Source organism: Cherax quadricarinatus, chromosome 39 (genome assembly GCF_038502225.1).
Source record: "Cherax quadricarinatus isolate ZL_2023a chromosome 39, ASM3850222v1, whole genome shotgun sequence".
Taxonomy (NCBI): Eukaryota; Metazoa; Arthropoda; class Malacostraca; order Decapoda; family Parastacidae; genus Cherax; species Cherax quadricarinatus.
Window position 1 is genome coordinate 21,480,582 of NC_091330.1, and position 22,500 is coordinate 21,503,081.

The 22,500-nt window shown below is 39.2% G+C and overlaps 1 protein-coding gene across 4 annotated transcripts in view; it reads right to left on the reverse strand.

The window, feature by feature from the left end:
* The window catches only part of LOC128696388 (uncharacterized), an 853,106-nt gene that overhangs the window by 782,373 nt on the left and 48,233 nt on the right, over positions 1–22,500 (reverse strand). For all 4 annotated transcript variants that reach the window (XR_011392932.1, XR_011392933.1, XM_070092516.1 and 1 more), the window contains exon 2: positions 8,673–8,839. Coding sequence is in view for 2 of the 4 variants with exons in the window: in XM_070092516.1 (XP_069948617.1) it covers positions 8,673–8,839 (167 nt within the window). In the remaining 2 variants the exon portion in view is untranslated. The remainder of the gene's footprint in view (positions 1–8,672; positions 8,840–22,500) is intronic.

Here is a 22,500-nt window from a genome sequence, read left to right on the forward strand (position 1 = left end):
CACTCTCCCAGTAAACAAGCAATCACGGGGTATAAGGAACTATGTCCAGTGTGTGTCTACCTTCTCTTCCCCATTGCTAATGGTATTGGCGACTCCATTACTGGGCCGAGTGAAAGGACTGATTTTGGCATTCTTAGTGTCTCCCTAGAAGTTTGGAGCTCTGGTGATTGGTTTGTCTCCTCAGATGTCGGAGCTCCCAAGAGCATCCACACGACGGGAGCTAGCACGGTCGGTGCTGCTGTTTGCGCCACTCGTAAGACCAAGAATCTTTCAGTTATTTTGAGTCACTGCCATCCTGGGACAAAGTATATTAGTCTAGTTGGTATATTGAAGGCATACAAGTTAAGTAAAGACACTTTGGAACAGAACCTACTCTGGTTCCTTAATGTTTGCTGCAGTTTAATATGGACTTCATTAATCTGTTCTGCAGCCTTGTTGGCATTGTTGCTTCAGCTACTGCTCTAGCTGATATTGCTAGTGCCTCTGTGTGCGATTTCTGCATAAAGAAATCTTTGTAGTCTTGTTGGTCTGTCATTTGGAGATGTCGAAGACAGAAATGAGAAACAAATTTGTATTTGTTAACACTTTTATGGAAAAACTGTGGTGTGATATTATCACCTCTCGTGCTCTGGAACGAGGGTGAGCGGAGATGATGATAAACTGTAAGGGATACTCTTGCACAACAGTCACGGATGACACGCTACAGTCGTGGGTGACATCACTGAGAATTCAACAAAATTTGCCTACACGAGTAATCAGTGATCAAAGTACTGTCACTTGAGACATTAAGTGCTCTTGACAGGATATCTAAGACGGGAAAGTCACGGTCTGAGTCGAACTTATCAAAGGCACTCATGGCAAGGGACATGTGATTTCTCGTATTGCTTTCCCCATGTATGAGCCAACGGTTGTTGTCCTGTCTGTTACTGAGCCGTTGCTTCAGTAACTTGTGTTATGGCTCAGCTGAGAGGAGACATAGAGGAACGGTTTGTCTGAACCCCAAGATAACCTTGAATTCAACGGTTTCTGCCACATTGTCTCGTGCTGTTGCATCTTTTCGTCGGAGCATTGCGCTTAGTTTCCTTCATCACCTGGAAGAGGTTGTTTTGAAGGTACACCAGTCCAGCAGAGGGACATGAGTAGACTCGACGGACACTTCAGGAAGCTCTTCGTTTTCTTTTCAAGACGTCGTTGTTCTTGGTGCCTGGGAAAAATTTCACTCCCAGGATTTATATTTCATGCACGCCTTCTGACACACTAGTCTGTTTAATAAGCTAGTCCCTGAGCAGAAGCCTGCATACGCCTCCTGACATACTAGCCACTGTCGTATAAGCTAGTCCCTGAGCAGAAGCCTGCATACGCCTCCTGACATACTAGCTACTGTCGTATAAGCTAGTCCCTGAGCAGAAGTCAGCATACACTTCTGACACACTAGCCTCTGTATCACAAGTTAGTCCCTGAGCAGGAGTCCATATTTCCGCCAGACTGGTAAACTGGTGAGTCCCTCTGAGCAGAACCTTGTTGATTGTTCTCTCAAGTATGATAATGAACAATGGTGGAATTGATGCCGAAGATTCATCCCCTATGAAGCTGAGGATGACAAATGTTGGTATTACCCATGCAAGTCAGGTGTTGAGACACTGACTTTTGATTAGCGAGGAAAGTGAAGAAGCTTTGAAGAAAGCTCTTGCTACTGTTGGACCTGTTTTGTTGCCATTGATGTTTTCACGTAGTTCATTCCAGTTTGTCATGATTATGATGAACCAAAATGTATCTGAGCAGCTGGACCATGGTGTCCTGGCTGTGGGTTATGACAGAGGACTGCACTGCTTACTGGCTGAGGCAGTCACAGATGCCCACTGTTGGTCCCACCTTCAGGGCCACAGGTATCAAGCAGCCAGACCCGAGTACACAGCGGAACGACTATTAACCAGACTTTTTGATGTCTGCAGAGCTTCGCACAAGATTTTGTTCTTCATGAATTGGGGCACCGACAATGGCAGAACTTGTGGAAGCAGACTTCCTTCAGGCACAAGCTAAACTTCTCTCCAGAGTGCTGCTTGACACGTCCTTTAACCCTTTGACTGTTTCAGGCCCCTCTCTGAAACTGTCATTCTATGTCGCTCAATTTTTGAAAAAAAAAAAATTATTTTTTCTTATGAAATGATAGAGAATCTTTTCCCGATGGTAATGACACCAAAAGTTCGAAATTTGGTCGAAAACTCGTGGAATTATGGTCCCGCGAAGTTAGCGGTCTCGGCGACATATGCGTATCGGCGATTTCGCCGACTTTGAGCCCAATTTTCAGCCAATTCCATTGTTCCAGTTGACCAAACTCATAGCTATTTCTTTAGAACTCCATTTTATCTATCAGCTGAGTACAAGAAACCTCCCATTTACTAATTTGGACTACCCAATATGGTGGTCAGAAATTGGCAATTTGGCCAATTTCACGCAAAATAAAAAAGATGCCAATTTCAAAATAGGGTCCAGAATAAACAAGGTAGACATTCGTGGCACTAAAATAACATATGCTCTGTTCATTAGTCACATCTCTAGGCCCCTCTTATATTATTATTGCTTTCTATTTTGATTTTTTATTCATACAAAAAAATACAAAATTTACTGTTATGCAGACGACTGCATTATTGTAAAAATGGTATAAATAATATCAGTGCACTAGTGAAAGAATATTAGACTCCCTAGTTGACGTGTATTGGACGTGTGGTGTGATTTATTTACTCTTCAACATTGGTAAAAATCGAACATTTTCGCTACTTTGAGCTTAGTTTCAAGGTCGTTTTCATCGTAAAAGTAATGAAAATCATCTCTATTTCTGTAATATGTTTTCCATTTTATCACCTAAGACCATGAAAACGCGAATACAATGATAAATACTATACGAAAATACACCTCAAAGTCGGCGTTTTATTCCAAAAAAACGATCAGAGTTTTTTTTTTCTCATTACGCAATGTGTGCTGCAGGATTTTTTTTATGTGGTGCACACTGACCACACAGACCCATTCTCTCACATGTGGGCCTACCAGCTTTCTCCCACTTGATTTGAAGCCGCTAGAATTATTGAGTATATATACGTCAGAAACATTGGCTCGTAAGACGTATTTATACGTCGAAAACAGTCAAAGGGTTAAGTCACTTGATTACTATACAAGAGCTGAGTGGAAATATCGTGGTCGATTTCCCATGTTGTCTCGCCTCTCGTCTTCCAGTAACCCTTTCTTAACCTGCTCATAGAGCTGGCAGAGGTCGGAGAGGACAGCGATCTGTTAGAATTTCCAGTCTTCGCTTAGAGATTCTGGGTAGTTTTCATCCACCTGGTATGTGGTCGGGTCCTGGTGTTACAAGTGCACCTCACTCGTAGTATTGTTGTGTGTTCTGATGGTAAACATTCTCTCATCGAGGTCCAGAAGCTTGTCTACTAATTACATTTGTTATTGTCTTCAAGTTTGTTCCCTTATCAAACTTGACTTTGTTGAAGGAGGAGATGACGTGTATCCAACCTGAGCGGTCGGGTGTTTTTTTTTTACTCCATTTGTTTGTCCTAGACTTTATTCATATAAGCTGACGCATTTTCTGCGTCCTTGACTATAATTGAGAATTAAAAGCAAAGTTACATAAACACTTGTCTAATACAGTTTAAGTACTGAACTCCCTCTATATTTGTGATAAAAAGATGGAGATGAGTTTTGACAGCTGAAGAGCTGAACCGTTAGTACAAAATAGATTTTGAACCAAAAATATTTCCTTAAGGAATTTTAAGTATAAATAGCCTTGAAGATGTAATAAGTCTGAATATGACAAAATTAGAGACTGTTTTATAGACTATTTAAGATTTATTTAAAAATTTTATATTTAATAGCCAATATATTTGCCTCTATTTTGCTCATGTTTAATAACTTTTCATATATTAACAGTAGTGTTGTGTATTGGTAAATCATGGAGACAGCTGGAGCTGAGTGTAAGGTGTTATACAAATGTTATGAGTGGCGCGGTATGCAGACCGGACGCCACCCCTCCCACACACCTTGTCACTCTACCTTTTCATAATGCAGTTGTCGTGACAGAGGTCCTCACTGCAATGTATTTCACTACCACTGTAGGAGCGGAATATTATCTCCTTCACTCAAGACTGTGATGAAATGCCGTCTCGTCCACTACTGTGAAGCTCTATGAAGTCATGATCGTCTGCCTGTTGCTGTGTCTACATGTACGCAGATACGCTGAGGTGCAGCCCAAGTGTATGAAGCATATGTTATAGTGACACACTGAAATTCAGAGCATCATGGCTCATGAGACTTACCTTTTTGTGAAAGTTTTTTTTGGTTTGAAATTTTGTTAGGTTTAAAAAATAAACCTTGTTACTTTTCTTGGTGCGACCTGCGGTCGTGAGGGGGGAGGTGTTACGAGTATGGCCTGGTCACAGACCGGGCCGCGGGGGCATTGACCCCCGGAACTCTCTCCAGGTAAACTCCAGGTAAATACCCGTTTTATTTTATAATTGGATAAGCCCCTTTATTTTATAATACATGTATATATGTTAAGGCAAATATTAATGCTAATATTGTATGTATTATATTATGTTTTGTTACGCTTTAATATTATTTCCATGTAGTGGGAAACCACTAGGTTTAAGTGCCGGTTAGCAGTTCAGGTACTGAGGTCTCCCTCAGTCACGTGACCAACCTGACATTGGCTTACCACTCAGTGGTACCGTCAGTAGGTTCACAGCACTCGCTGAGAGTAGGTTCACTGCCCTCACTCAGAGCAGGTTCACTACTCTTACTGAGTAGGTTCTCAGCCCTTGCTCTGAGTAGGTTCACTACTCTTACTGAGTAGGTTCACTGCCCTTGCTCAGAGCAGGTTCACTACTCTTACTGAGTAGGTTCACTGCCCTCGCTCTGAGTAGGTTCACTACTCTTACTGAGTAGGTTCACCACCCTCGCTCAGAGCAGGTTCACTACTCTTACTGAGTAGGTTCACCGCCCTCGCTCAGAGCCGGTTCACCACCCTTGCTCTGAGTAGCTTTACAGCACTCGCTGAGAGCAGGTCCTTCACACTCACTCTGACTAGCACTCACTTCTAGTCCGGGCTTGCATAGCCAAGGGAGCATATCTCGCTCGGTTAATCATTGACCTCTCATAAGAGACATGTCAAGTTTTCTGTGGTGGTCGTTTTTCTTTCATGACTGACTTCCTTTCTTAAGCTTGTCACTTTCGAGTTATTTATGCTCGGGTGAATTAATCTTCCATGTGACTGAATAAGCCTTGTCGGCCTTGATGTTAATTCGTGGTTTAAGCTATTCTTAGTCATGTTGGATGAAAATGAGTAAGTCCATCACTTACGAGTTCTTGTATACTCTGAATTGATAGTTCAGATAAGTCTTTATAAGCATTGTAAGTTACTTTGTGGCTAGGTCTTAATAACCCTTATAGTTGCATTTTATTTGTGATTTTAGTACAAAGCTCAACCTCAAGATGTTCATTTATTCATATCAATGTACTAGTACATACCAAGAGAAATGTAAGAGTTAAACTCCTTATTTTATGTTGATCATAACATATACATTAAGCTAAAACTCTACTAGTAAAGATTCTAAGTTTTAGTTATTTGTTTCGTAATCCTGAATTCTTAAGTTATTGTTGCAAAACCGAAAAACAGGCCATATGTTCAACAAGAATGCTACCTTAACACTCTACCATAACATTGGAGAAGGTTAAGAAGACGAGTCTTCTAACAAATGGGTGGCGACGAGGATGGGACGAGGGGTTTGGACTTCCAGCAAGCATGCATGAGCATGTTAGACACGAGTGAATGGAGACGAATGGTGTTTGGGACCTGACGAGCTGTTGGAATGTGAGCAGGGTAATATTTTGTGAAGGATTCAGAGAAACTGGTTAACCAGAGTTGAATCCTGGAAATGGGAAGTACAATGCCTGCACTTTAAAGGAGGGGTTTGGGATATTGGCAATTTGGGGGGACATCTAAGCTGTCATATTTGAGTGCCTCTGCAAAGACAGTGATTATGTATGAGTGATGGCGAAAGTATTGAATGATGATGAAAGTTTTTCTTTTTGGGTCACCCTGTCTCGGCGGGAAACGGCCGACGTGTTAAAAAAATCCATAAGTATTAAGTCAAATTTTGTGTTTTTGGTAACAATAGCTTTAAAAAATTCTTTGCCACTTAGAAGATGAAAGCACATATATTTTAAAAAATGGTGACAAAGAAGCTTTCAATTTGGAGATGTCTTTATAAAAGGAGTAATCTTTGCGATGAGGTGGATGGAGGCAGTGAAGATGTCATATTTAAGGTGATGTGTGGTTTAAATTTTATGCACAGAGTTGAGAACATGATGATTAGAAGGTGTTGAGCTACCTAAAGTGCAATTCAAGAGAGCTGAGGAGAGGGTGATGAGGTGGTTTGGGTACTTGAGGAGGACAGAGCAAAATAGAATGACTAGGAGGATATATAAATCTGTGGAGGTAAGAAGGGGTGGTGGTCATTCCAGGAAGGGTTGGGGCAGAGGGGTAAAGGAGGTTTCGAGTGCTAGGGGCTTAAACATCCAACAAGGTTGTGTATGCAAGTTAGATTGAATGTGACTCGACCTGTTGTTGGAGTGTGAGCAACGTAACATTTTTGAAGGGACTTAGGGAAATTGGCTGGCTGGACTTAAGTCCTAGATGAAGGAAGTACAGTGCTTGCACTCTGAAGGAGTGGTGAAATGTTGCAGTTTAGAGGGCCACCCAAACTGTGATGTAAGCACACTTCTGCCAAGAGAGTGATTGAGTGAATGACAGCCAATGTGCTTCCTCTTGTTTTTTATAATGACCCTGTCTCAGTGGAAGATGGCCATTGTCTTAAAAAAAAAGGTCTTGTCAGTGAAAGTCCTATCATTTAAGGGGTTTTCACTGTCACCCTTTTTAAATAATGGCATAATGAGCACCATCTTCCATTTGTCTGTCAATTTACCATCCATGATTGAAACTCCAAAAATTTAATCTAAAGTTTAAAGTACAGGTCTTCTGCACTTTCTTTCAAAAACTATAGTACAGTGGTCCCTTGGTATTCATCGATCTTAGTTATCGGCGATTTTGGTTTTGGCCGACTTTTTTCGTTGATTTTTGGCTTTAGTTTTAATTGATTACCTTAGTTTTTGTCAATCATACAGAACCTGTCCAGTCCCCAGCACACAAAGCCACATCCCACACACATTCTCAGCCAGTGTAGCATTGTTTCTAGGTCAGTGAATATATCCTGCCAGGTCATACGAAACATTTCATAATAATCTATTGTTTTTGCCACTTGTTTATTGTGAGTGACTGCTAAATAAGCCACCATGGGCCCAAAGAAAGCTTCTAGTGCCAGCACTTTGGTAAAGAATGTGAGAAACATATAATTCAAGAAAAAGTGTGTAGAAAAATATGAAAGTAGTGGTGGTAGAGGGTGGTAGAGGGTGGTAGTAGTTGTGATGGTGGTAGAGGGTGGTAGTGATTGTGATGGTGGTAGAGGGTGCCTTCTTCAGAGATTCGGCGATTCTACTAACTCCTCCAATATTGTTGGGGTTATATAGGGCTACAGAAAACACCACTGCCTCAGCTGCTGCTTCACCACCATTATGTACAGCTTCTTCTCTCAGTGGCCCTTATACACCCAAACAACACCACCACCACCAGTCGTGACATAGATAATGACGTATTTTATTCATTCTAGAGCATATTAAATGTTTCTGTGTTATTAATATTGTTTATTATGTCATGTTAGTTGAATTGTGATAGATAAATATGCCATACAGTTGATATTAGTGTCATATTTTCCAACAATAAACTCGCCTCCTCTCCTCTGCCACAGACCAACAAGAGTCTTCAATAAAGGTAAGTGTGATGTTAAATGTTCATTTATGCATTTTATTAGTGTTTTACATTTATTTGTCATTCTTTTCTGCATGTAAATCTATATTTAAGCTAGGGAAGCAACCGCTGATAAGGACTTAGTACCTCGAGTCCTTATGGAGGGGGATTCCCCCTCCAAACAATAACCTCTCTTCCATCTCCCTTCCTCCCTGTCTTCCATCCAGCAACAACAACCTTCAGTAAAGGTAGCTGTCATGTGTAATGTTCATTCTTTTGTGCATGTATATCTACCTATAAGGTAAAAAAATTATTTTGTCGATACTTCTGGGTGTTTGGAACGGATTAATTATATTTACATTATTTATTATGGGGAAAATGGTTTTGGTTTTGGCTGATTTTGGTTTTGGCCGATGGCTCTGGAACGGATTAAACAGGAAAACCAAGGATCCACTGTACTGCTTCAGCTGGTCACACTTTTTTCGTTTGTTTTATCAGCATCCAGTAGTAATTTCTTAATTTCCTCTTTAGTTATCTTAATATCCTCTACCTCAGTTACCTGTTTGAAATTTTAAATGTGTATACATATACAAGAGTCAATGGTAGATAGAGAAAGATTGTTGATGGTGTGCAAATAGTGAAGGGTCACTGTGTAGTGTACAGACAGAGGAGTAACTGATGGAGTGTACAGATATGAGGGGTCACTGTTGATGTATAGGTAGAAGTATGGGTGAAAGTGTAGATAGTGATAGAGTTATAATTGTGGATACAGATTCAGGTATGAACATAGACAAGACAGACTTACAAGAGGTAGTGCAGTGTTGTCTGTATCTCTGGTAGTGAGAATCAGGAGGGTGTCGGCCAGGTACCTGCTGACTTCCACAACGGCTGAGCCATTGTAAGTTGTTACCCCATCCACCATCACCTCTACCTGCTGCATGAACACAGCAGATCTTCCCTGCTCCACCACACCTGCAAACATAATGTGGAATGATGACAATGATGATTATGATGATGACAAAGACAATGATGACGATTATGATGACAATAGTTATGTTGACAATGACATCAATACTACCACCACCACTACTGCTACCACTAATACTATACTATTATTATTATGCTTCTATAACTATACTGCTACTACTATTACTTTAATACTAACACTATACTACTACTACAGTAATAGTACTTGCAATTATGTATACTGTCCTAACTAAACCTAATGAAACACCACTGCATCCCACTGATACAGCTAACAAGATAAACGACTTCTTCTCGACCATAGGATCTAATCTCGCCAGTAAAATCCCACGTACCAATGCCCATGCCAGGGACTACCTAGATGGGAATTTCCCAAATTCCTTCTATCTTGTACCAACTGAGCCCACGGAAGTCACCGAGATTATAAAGTCACTTAAAAATAACTCAGGGAATCTGTCTCATGTCCCACCATTATTGTACAAGCGAGCGGCCCATGTCCTTTCGCATGCTATTTCATTACTTTTTAACAAGTCACTAGAAACTAGCACTTTCCCGACACTACTCAAGACAGCAAGGGTTACACCAATACATAAAGGTGGTGACCCTACAGATGTAAACAACTATAGGCCAATATCAAACTTACCATTGCTATCCAAAATCTTCGAGAAACTCGTGCAGAGGAGACTACATATATTCATTTATAACAGCACAAAACATACTCAACCCCTGCCAATTTGGATTCAGGAAAAATAAAAGCACTAATGATGCAAATGTAAAAATGCTAGATCTGCTTTACACAGCATTGGAAAATAAGGAATATCTGCTAGGAATTTTTATTGACCTAAGAAAAGCTTTTGACACAGTAGACCACAGCATCCTACTCCACAAACTTGACCATTATGGTATAAGAGGCCATGCGCTTGCATATTTCAAATCCTACCTTACTAATAGGTATCAGTGTGTCATCATTAACCCCTTCAGGGTCCAAGGCCAAAATCTGAAGTGGTGCTCCAGTGTCCAAGAAATTTTGAAAAAAAAAAATTAATTTTTTCTTTCAGAATTAAAGAGTATATTTTTGTGAAGGTAATAAGACAAAAAAAAGTTTTTTCTGATCAGTACTTACCGAGATACAGTGGTGGGAAGTTGACCCAAAATGACCAGGTGGCGGCAACATCAGTGACTTCCGCAAAATCCCATTTTTTTATTTTATGTTTTTTTATACTTTTTTCTTTTCTTTTCTAATTTTTTTCTTTTTCTAATAACATTTGTGGCCTGTGAGACCAGTATAATGTATATTGTATTAGTGTACACTCATTGTATTGAACACAATAACTGCACTAATTTGTTTATCATTATATTGCTTACAAAACTTGTTTACAAGTTTATTGTAAACAAAATGATGAAAATATTAGTGCAGTTATTGTGTTGAATACAATGGTACCATATAGTACAATGGTGCCATATGGTACAATATGGTACAATGGCACATGATACAATGATACCATATAATACAATGGTACCACATGGTAGAATGGCACCATTTGGTACAATGGTACCATATAGTACCATATGGTACAATGGTGCCATAGGGTGCAATGGTACCATAGGGTGCAATGATACCATACAGTACAATAGCATATGATACAATGGTACCATATGGTACAATATGGCACAATGGCACATGATACAATGGTACCATATGATACAATGGTACCACATGGTAGAATGGCATCATTTGGAACAATGGTACCATATGATACAATGGTACCATATGATGCAACGGTACCATATGGTACATTGTACCATACAGTACAATGATACCATATGGTTCATTGTACCAGATGGTATTGTTGTATTCAACACACTAATATTTTCATTATTATTTTGGTAACAATAGTTGTTTACAACAAAAATATGCAAAAATGTTGTATATTAGTAATGTTCTATTACGTATTTACAAGTGTACAGGAACTTTACGTGTTCCTTGAGGTGGATGACAAAGCACTTTGTCTCGGAAACTGCGGAGTCAGTAGCTAGCTTGTGTCACCACTCACTCAGTCTTGGCTGGTGTCTCATGCCACCAACACCTATTGACCATATGGTACACGGTATATATTACAGGGTACCATATGGTACATTGTACTATATGATAAAGGGTACCATGCAGTACAGGATAACATATGGTGCAGGGTACCATATGGTACAGGGTACCATACGGTACAGGGTACCATATGGTGCAGGGTACAATATGGTACAGGGTACCATATGGTGCAGGGTACAATATGGTGCAGGATACCATATGGTGCAGGGTACCATATGGTGCAGGGTACCATATGGTACAGGGTACCATATGGTACAGATACAGGGATAACTATAGAAATAAGTCACCCTGACTTTTTTGCGTTATCCTAGGATTTTATACATATGCTACTATGTATGATAATCTATGTAATTGTATTTCTGTACACCTGAATAAACTTACTCAAGTGCATGTGGCATCATAAGTAAGTTTATTTAGTCATACACAAATAAAGTTACATAGAATATCATACTTAGCATGGGCACTTAGTGCCCATGCACTCTGCCCCAGGGCCAGACTCATGGAACTCTGTGTTCATCAAGAACTGCAAGAAGCCCCTATCACGGGCCTTTTCCATCCTATGGAGAGGGAGCATGGACACGGGGGTCGTCCCTCAGTTACTAAAAACAACAGACATAGCCCCACTCCACAAAGAGGGCAGTAAAGCAACAGCAAAGAACTACAGACCAATAGCACTAACATCCCATATCATAAAAATCTTTGAAAGGGTCCTAAGAAGCAAGATCACCACCCATCTAGAAACCCATCAGTTACACAACCCAGGGCAACATGGGTTTAGAACAGGTCGCTCCTGTCTGTCTCAGCTACTGGATCACTACGACAAGGTCCTAAATGCACTAGAAGACAAAAAGAATGCAGATGTAATATATACAGACTTTGCAAAAGCCTTCGACAAGTGTGACCATGGCGTAATAGCGCACAAAATGCGCGCTAAAGGAATAACAGGAAAAGTCGGTCGATGGATCTATAATTTCCTCACTAACAGAACACAGAGAGTAGTCGTCAACAGAGTAAAGTCCGAGGCAGCTACGGTGAAAAGCTCTGTTCCACAAGGCACAGTACTAGCTCCCATCTTGTTCCTCATCCTCATATCCGACATAGACAAGGATGTCAGCCACAGCACCGTGTCTTCCTTTGCAGATGACACCCGAATCTGCATGACAGTGTCTTCCATTGCAGACACTGCAAGGCTCCAGGCGGACATCAACCAAATCTTTCAGTGGGCTGCAGAAAACAATATGAAGTTCAACGATGAGAAATTTCAATTACTCAGATATGGTAAACATGAGGAAATTAAATCTTCATCAGAGTACAAAACAAATTCTGGCCACGAAATAGAGCGAAACACCAACGTCAAAGACCTGGGAGTGATTATGTCGGAGGATCTCACCTTCAAGGACCATAACATTGTATCAATCGCATCTGCTAGAAAAATGACAGGATGGATAATGAGAACCTTCAAAACTAGGGAGGCCAAGCCCATGATGACACTCTTCAGGTCACTTGTTCTATCTAGGGTGGAATATTGCTGCACTCTAACAGCACCTTTCAAGGCAGGTGAAATTGCCGACCTAGAAAATGTACAGAGAACTTTCACGGCGCGCATAACGGAGATAAAACACCTCAATTACTGGGAGCGCTTGAGGTTTCTAAACCTGTATTCCCTGGAACGCAGGAGGGAGAGATACATGATTATATACACCTGGAAAATCCTAGAGGGACTAGTACCGAACTTGCACACGAAAATCACTCACTACGAAAGCAAAAGACTTGGCAGACGATGCACCATCCCCCCAATGAAAAGCAGGGGTGTCACTAGCACGTTAAGAGACCATACAATAAGTGTCAGGGGCCCGAGACTGTTCAACTGCCTCCCAGCACACATAAGGGGGATTACCAACAGACCCCTGGCAGTCTTCAAGCTGGCACTGGACAAGCACCTAAAGTCAGTTCCTGATCAGCCGGGCTGTGGCTCGTACGTTGGTTTGCGTGCAGCCAGCAGCAACAGCCTGGTTGATCAGGCGCTGATCCACCAGGAGGCCTGGTCACAGACCGGGCCGTGGGGGCGTTGACCCCCGAAACTCTCTCCAGGTAAACTCCAGGTAATATGTTTGGAGAACATAGGATAACCCAAAAAAGTCAGACAGATTTATTTCCATTAGGGTCCCTGTACCCTGTACCATATGGTACAATGTACTATATGGTACAATGTACTATATGTACATTGCACCATATGGTACCATTGTACCATATACCATTGTATGACATGGCACCATTGTACCATATGGTACCATTGTACCATATGGCACAATGGTACCATATGGTTCAAAACCATAGAATTCGTGAGGAAATGGTATGGTGATACCGACAAGATGTGGAAAAAGACACTTATGTACAGTTCAGGACATTTATTAAAGGAAACGTTTCGCCACGAGTGGCTTCTTCAGTCCTAATACAGAGAAAACTAAGAAAACATTTATATATATAGTGGCAGGAGTCAGGTGAGGTGACGCGTGGGTAGAGGTGGTAGTAGTAGTAGTAGTAGTAGTAGTAATGGAACTAAGGAGGTGAGGCAAGAGAGGGACCTGCTGGCATCAAGTAACACCAGTTCCCAGGATGGGTAATATCCTCTTGCTTAGTAATTTTGAAATACTGTAACTACCGGATTTTTGCTTTATAGTGTTACTGACAGAAATTAGTGCAGCTTCAATGCATTTTCTCCGTCTTAAGTCGTCTTCTTTAATAACTAGTTTAGCTTCATTGAATTTCATGAGGTGTCCAACATCGTCTCTATGTTGAACACATGCGTTTTTGCGGTCATCATTTCTGCAAGCATTTTTGTGTTCTGCTATTCTAATGTCCAGAGTTCTGGCTGTTTCCCCTACATATACTTTGTCACACCCCCCACATGGTATAGTGTAGATTCCTGCACTTGTGCCAGAATCATGCTTGGGTTTTTGTATCAGGTTCCTAATAGTAGTTGAAGAGCTGGTAGATATTTTAGCCAGTTTTCTGTCAAACATGTTTGAAACATTAGTGGCAACGTTGCTGACCGGTAAAACGATGTAACTTGGAGGCTTTTCTTCAATTTGATAGGTGTTGGTCTTGCTGAGGATACGTGCCGCACGTTTCCTACAGTCACGTATGAAGTGTAGGGGAAAGTACCACCTCTACCCACGCGTCACCTCACCTGACTCCTGCCACTATATATATAAATGTTTTCTTAGTTTTCTCTGTATTAGGACTGAAGAAGCCACTCGTGGCAAAACGTTTCCTTTAATAAATGTCCTGAACTGTACATAAGTGTCTTTTTCCACATAGAATTCGTCTTCAGCTCCACTTCCATCAGTCTTAGAACTGTAAGTTCTGAAGAGGAGAGTCAGAATTCGCCCGGAGAGTGAGTGGGGAGTGAGAGCATCTTGCCACCAGGCACTATGAACAAAGCTACTTTGCCGGCGTTCCCACAATGCCATGTGGGCGTCCAGATTTTTTCTATGATGTGCACACTGACCACCCAGACCCATTCTCTTAGATGTAGGCCTACCAGCCTTCTCGTGCTAAATTTGAGGGCGCTAGAATTTTGGCGTAGATCTACGGTTTGGACCCTGAACATAAAGCCGTAGATCTACGGGACGGACCCTGAAAGGGTTAAAGACACAGCATCAGCAACACGGCCACTTGATACTGGAGTTTTGCAGGAAGTGTCCTTGGTCCCCTGCTCTTCCTCATTTATATCAATGATCTTCCAAACGTATACCAACACCTGAAACGCATTCTTTTTGCTGACGACGCGACTTATGTCATCTCTCACCCTAATCTTGCCACCCTCAACACCATTGTTAATGAGGAGCTGCTCAAAATATCAACTTGGATGACAGCCAATAAACTGACAAAACCTACTATATTATGTTTGGTAGCAGAGCAGGTGTTGTGCAACTTAACATTAAGATCGACAGCACTCTAATTGCCAGATATAATGAGGGCAAATTCCTAGGCCTATATCTCAACAACAACCTAAATTTCAGCACCCATATCCAACACATAACAAAAAAAGTATCCAAAACGGTTGGAATCCTCTCCAAGATACGATACTACGTGCCGCAAAATGGCTTTCTCACACTATACCATTCACTCATTTATCCATACCTCACCTATGTTATTTGTGCTTGGGGATCAACTGCAGCAACACACCTAAAGCCAATAATAACCCAACAAAAAGCTGCAGTAAGAATAATCACTAACTCCCATCCCTGGCAACCCCCCCCCCCACTCTTAATAGATCTAAACTTACTCCCTGTTCAGAACATCCACACTTACTACTGTGCAATCTACATCTACAGGACCTTAAATTCCAAAATTAACCTTGACCTAAAACGCTTTCTCGATAGTTGTGACAGGACCCACAGGCATAACACCAGGCACAAATGACTTTATGACATTCCCCGTGTCCGACTAAACCTTTACAAAAGCTCAATGTATGTCAAAGGCCCTAAAATCTGGAACACCCTACCTGTAAACTCTAGAACTGCAGACACATTCATCACCTTCAAAACTACTGTTAGAAAACATCTTATCTCCCTGATACACCCCGTCAACTAACTAAATGAAAACCACCTGGTGGTTCACACTTACACTCACTCACCGTTTGACTATAAACACAAATACGAATCTTAATCTTAAAATAACGAATCCTAACTAGTCATAAGTTTGCCTGTAATACTCCAATATAGAAACTATGTATTGTGCCAAAACAAAAGCATTCACATTACTAAACTCACAAACTATGATTTAGTCACTTAGCCATAATACCAACTTACTCCATAATTTGTAATAATTTAGAGTTAAGAATTAATCTAAGTCTGCCCGAAATGCCTAGCCATGCTAAGTGTCCTAGTGGCCCCCTCTGTAATTAGTATTTTATAACACGTAAACCACACAATAACCAAAATCTGTAAACCCCGCATTGTAATCCTTAACCCTTTGACTGCTTTGGTCGTATATATACGTCTTACGAGCCAGTGTTTCAGATGTATATATATTGAATAATTCTAGCGGCTTAAAATCAAGCGGAAGAAAGCTGATAGGCCCACATGTGAGAGAATGGGTCTGTGTGGTCAGTGTGCACCACATAAAAAAAATCCTGCAGCACACAGTGCATAATGAGAAAAAAAAAACTCCGATAGTTTTTTTGGATTAAAACGCCGACTTTGAGGTGTATTTTCGTATAGTATTTATCGATGTATTTGCGTTTTCATGGTCTTAGGTGATAAAATGGAAAACATATTACAGAAATAGGGATGATTTTCATTACTGTGACGATGAAAACGACCTTGAAACTGAGCTCAAAGTAGCAGAAATGTTCGATTTTTACCAATGTTCAGGAGTAAACAAATCACACCACACGTCCAATACACGTCAACTGGGGAGTCTAATATTCTTTCACCAGTGCACTGATATTATTTATACCATTTTTTACAATAATGCAGTAGTCTGCATAACAGTAAATTTTGTATTTTTTTGTATGAATAAAAAATCAAAATATAAAGCAATAATAATATAAGAGGGGCCTAGAGATGTGACTAATGAACAGAGGATATGTTATTTTAGTGCCAAGAATGTCTACCTTGTTTATTCTGGACCCTATTTTGAAATTGGCATCTTTTTTAGTTTGCGTGAAACTGGCCAAATTGCCAATTTCTGACCACAATATTGGGTAGTCCAAATTGGTAAAAGGGAGGTTTCTTGTACTCAGCTGATAGATAAAATGGAGTTCTAAAGAAATAGCTATGAGTTTGGTGAACTGGAACAAAGGAATTGGCTGAAAATAGGGCTCAAAGTCGGCGAAATCGCCGATATGCAGATGTCGCCGAGACTGCTAACTTCGCGGGAGCGTAATTCCATGAGTTTTCGACCAAATTTCGAACTTTTGGTGTCATTACCATCGGGAAAAGATTCTCTATCATTTCACAAGAATTTTTTTTTTTTTTTTTAAATTTAGTGACATAGAATGAGTTTCAGAAAGGGGCCTGAAACAGTCAAAGGGTTAAGAGAATAAACTTGATTGATTGATTGATTAGTGAACCTCTATTTAACAGATTTTGGAATATAGGCAAAAAAAAAAAAAAAAAAAGACAAAAAAAAAATGGTAAGACAATCAGAAGCATGACACAACTTAAAAAGTCCTTATTTCTGGATTTTGTCCATAGCAATAGTGTCCGGTTGTCTTCTGAATCATCAGACCAAGTCCAGTGACTCCAACATTTGTCTGATACTGGCAAGAGTGACCATGTCCAGGACCTGTCTGTTGTCACTGTTCCCTGAGATGTAAGCCATGAATACCAATTTATTGTTGATGCTCACTCATGTATATACTCATTATTCAGTCTCCAGAATTCCCAGGATTTAGTTTTGTGTGCCTTTATTACCACATTTAGTAAAGTGCAATTAACAATGGCTTCCACAGCAAGCATGGTGCCAAGAGATGTGCAGCTCTCAGTGTTAAGCAGAAACTTGAAGTTATAAAGAAGGTTCAGTCTGGGATCTCAGTGGCATGGGTGCATCAAACTCAAATTAAAATTTTTATTTCTTTAATGCAAATACAGCCTCTCTCTCACTTAACGACAGAGTTCCGTTCCTAAGACCTCATCAGTAAATGAATTCATTGCTAAGTGAGGAGCATACTATAATGGTAGTGGGTTTGTGTCAATCATCTTGTTTTAATGTCACCTTTGTACCATTTATAACATTTCTGGCATATTTTTAAATGTTTATACAGTAGTGTACTGTATACTGTAATAAACAGAGTAGAGGAAATTACTTCTAATATACACTATTTAGGTATGCATACTGGTCAAAGAGCCTGTCATAAGTCCGAGTCATTGGTAAACAAGTATGTCGCTAAATGAGGAGAGGCTGTACACAGACAATGTAGTTTACATGTTAGACACAAAAGAAGGCCACTAGCAGATATCTGTAGAAGTGAGAACAAACTTACAGTTTACACCTCATCTCTCAACAATAAAACTAAAATTACTGTAAATTACATACAGTACTATAAAATTACTATACAGCAGAGTACTGTAGTGCTACAGTTACAATACAGGGGAACCTCTACTTGCGAGTTTAATCTGTTCCATGACCTTGCTCGCAACTGGATTTGCTCGATTGCAGAGTCAATTTTCCTCATTTAAATTAACTGAAATGCAATTAATTCGTTCCAGTGGAATTCTGTACTTCAATAATATCGCTAATATCATCTCTATGGCTTATTTACCTATCTCACTTCATCTAATATGACATAATAAACAATATAAATAACATAGAAACCTGATATATACTCTAAAATGAATAAAATATGTCATTCATGCAGTGGTATGGGCGGTGTACGAGAGTTTGTCTGGAGACCAGGCAAAATACTTCATGAATAATTTCACTAATATCATCTATACGGCTTATTTATATATCACAGTTCATCTAATATGACATAACAAACAATATCAATAGCAGAAACACGATATATACTCTAGAACGGATAAAATATGTCATTATATAACAGGTGGAGGCGGCCACAACTGCTCCCTCTTTGTTGTGGTAAACACTGCCATCTAGTGACAGCCTTTTGAAGCCATCTATTATAATTATTATATGTAGTACATTATTATTATATATGTATTATTATTATTATACATATTATTATTATTATTATTATTGTATTATATTATACTATTATTATTATACGTATTATTATATTATTATTATACATATACTAATTATTATTATTATCATTATTATATAAATCATTTGTAATTTTTATTTACACAAAAAATATAAGACTTATTGTTATTCCTTATTGCAATAATTGTATAAATAATGTCAACCCATTTACGATTGCATATTGGAATGGACAGTGACGTCATTTGTTTACTCTGAAACAGCCAAGCAATGGACCATTTCTCCTAGGTTGAGGTCAATTTCAAGGCACTTTTCATCGTGAAAGCAATCAAAATCATATCTATTTTTGTAATATATCTTCCATTCTTTCAGATGAGACCAAAAAACGAGAATACAACCATAAAAACCATTCGAAATTACCGCTAAGAGGTGGCTAATTGCTGAGAAGTGAACTCCATTATTTATGCTTAGATTTCTTTCATTTTTGGTGTACGTTAAGAAGCATCTTTCCCTCATACATTGCCCAAGTTTCAATAAGACAGACCAACAAACAAATGAGATAAAATTCCCGAGATCAAGAGCAAGAGCCCCTCACCAGTGTCAAGGAACCTGCCTTGAGGTCTGCTCGCTTGTGGAAATTTTGCTTGTGTATGGAAGCAAAAAATCGACCCATCAACTGCTCATATTTGGAAAAACTCGCACATGGACACGCTCACAAGTAGAGGTTCCACTGTACCTGTATCCTTAGTGTCTCATTGTTTTCTGAATCAGTGGACCAAGTCTGCTCATTCAGACTTACGATTTCGTGAGTCATTCAGGACTTTCTTTGTTATAATCATGAAAAAAAAATTCTTAATTCAGAAATTTTGAACAGATGTCAATATCATCCACCCCCTTCCCCTTACTAGTCATTTAATTAGAGGGCTCAGTGTACTACTACTTCTATGCTACTGCTACTACTACTACTACACTGCTACTAAACTACTAAGAAAAATAATGACCATGAGGCTGATGCTATTACTTATATGTACTACTACAATTACTTATACTACTAGTACTGTTACTTATACTATTATCACTTATACTATTACTATCACTTATAAGAGTACTACTACATTAAATTTAAAATTATTTATTTCTTTTTGGTATAAAAAATGCAGTTTACATGTAATAAAACACTGGCAGGTGATGCATTTTGGCAAAACTAATCCTAATGCTCAACCCTTTCAGGGTCCAGAGGCCAAATTTCTAAGTGCACACCAGTGTCCAAGAATTTTCCAAAAATAATTTTGTTATTTTTTCTTACGAAATAGTAGAGAATCTTTTTCTGAAGGTAATAAAACAAAAAGTACAAAATTTGATGGAAAATTGACAAAATTATGCTCTCGTGAATTTTGATGTGCTAGCGATATTTATGCATTGGCAATTTTGCCGACTTTGACTCCCATTTTAGGCCAATTACCTTACTCCAGTCGATCAAATTCTTAGCTATTTCACTAGTATTACTTCTATTCTATTGATTAAGCACGACAAATCGCCAACTCAGCTGTGTCAACTACAAAATAAAGTGATTGGAAATTGGTAATTTGGCCAATTTAGTGCAAAGTTCAAAATATTCCAATTTCAAAATAGGGTCCAGAATAAACAATGCCGGCATTCCTGGCACTAAACTAACATTTCCTCTGTTCATTAGTTACGTTTTCAGGCTTTACATATGAATTCCATTTTGATTTTTAATTCACATAATGAATTTTTATTCAAACCAAAAAATAGAAGACTTACTGTCATGCAATATTGTAATAATTGTAAAAATAATATCACCACATTTGTGAACGTATATTAGACCCACCAGCTGATGTGTATTAGACATGTGAGGTCATTTGTTTACTCTTGAACATCAGCAAAAATTTAACATTTCTGCTACTTTGAGCTCAGTTTCAAGCCATTTCAGTACTAAAACCAATCAAAATCATCTCTACTTCTGTAATATATCTTCCATTTTATCAAATCAGACAAAAAAATCACAAATACAACTATAAAAAATATACGAAAAAACACTGCAAAGTCGCTGATTATGAACTGTGTGTTGCAAGATTTGTTTTATGTGGTGCACACACACCATATAGATGTATTCTCTCATATCTAGGCCCAACTTTACCGCTCACAGTTTATCAGAGTGAGCTGAGCTCATGGCGTAGATCTACGGTTTGGACCCTCAACGTAAAGCTGTAGATCTACGGCACGGACCCTAAAAGGGTTAAAGGCTACAGTAGCTTCTCAACTAACCTCATTTCATTAAACACTTTCACTATTACGTTGATGAGAAAAAAAATCGATTCCCAACCAGGACCACTGTGTGGAGAAAGTAAAATAAAAATTCGTAAAGTATACAATAATCATACAAATGCACAACAACAAATGATGCACTGTGAAAGCACTCAGCGAGTCTTCCATATTTGTTATTGCTTGTTTTTAAACTGCATGGTGGCAGGAGGTGCTCCTTACAATTTTCACTTTGCAAACATTTATTCTTGATTTAACCCTGTTGTAATGAGTGTTAAAGGAGCACTGTGCACTCCTGACATCTGTGGCCATAAAAAAAACAGAGAAAAAGTGTGACATTAGAAACAAAAGTATCAGTTTTAAGAAGGTTTCTTGATGTACAGCAAGGTGTGGATATTGGAAGAGCTCTTGGTCTACCACCAACAACTGAATGAACAATTCGCAGTAATGCTGAAAAGATTAAAGCTTGTGCTGAAAGTGTAACACCATCAACAGCTACAAAATTAACCCTTTGAGGGTTTCGGCCATACTAGTACGGCTTACGACCCAGGGTTTTTGACGTACTAGTACGCCTAAATTCTAGCGCCTTCAAATCTAGTGGGAGAAAGCTGGCAGGTCTACATATGAAAGAATGGGTCTATGTGGTCAGTGTGCACAGTATAAAAAAAATCCTGCAGCACACAGTGCATAATGAGAAAAAAAAAACTTGACCGTTTTTTTGGAATAAAACAGCGAATTTGCACTGTATTTTCGTATGGTATTTATTGTTGTATTCTAGCTTTCTTGGTCTCATTTTATAGAATGGAAGACATATTACAGAAATTGAGATGATTTTGACTGGTTTTACAATGAAAAGTACCTTGAAATTGAGCTCAAAGTAGCAGAAATGTTCGATTTTTACCAAAGTTCAAAAGTAAACAAATCATGCTAAGCGTCCAATACACGTCAACTGGTGAGTATAATATTCTTTCACAAGTGTGCCAATATTATTTATACCATTTTTTACACTAATGCAGTAGTCTGCATAACAGTAAATCTTCTATTTTTTGTGAGAATAAAAATTCAAAGTGGAAAGCAAAAGAATGTAAGAGGGGCCTTGAGACGTGACTAATGAACAGAGGAAATGTCATTTTAGTGCCAGGAATATCTTTCTTGTTTATTCTGGACCCTATTCGGAAATTGGCATCTTTTGAAATTTGTGTGAAATTGGCAAAATTGCAAAATTCTGACCACTGTAATGGATAGTTGAAATTGGTAAATGGGTGGATTCTTGCACTCATTCGATAGAAAAAAATGGAGTTCTAGCGAAATATTCATGTTTTTTGTCGACTAGTACAGTGGAATTGGCCGAAAATGGGGCTAAAAGTGGGCAAAATCGCCGATGCGTAAACATCGCCGAGACTGCTAACTTCGCGAGAGCATAATTCCGTAAGTTTTCCATCAAATTTCATACTTTTGGTGTCATTATGATCGGGAAAAGATTCTCTATATTTTAATAAGAAAAAATTATTCTTTTTTTTTTAATTTGGCCGACTCTGAAAACGAGTCTCGGAGAGGGCCTGTCGACCCTCAAAGGGTTAACTCAGAATAGAAG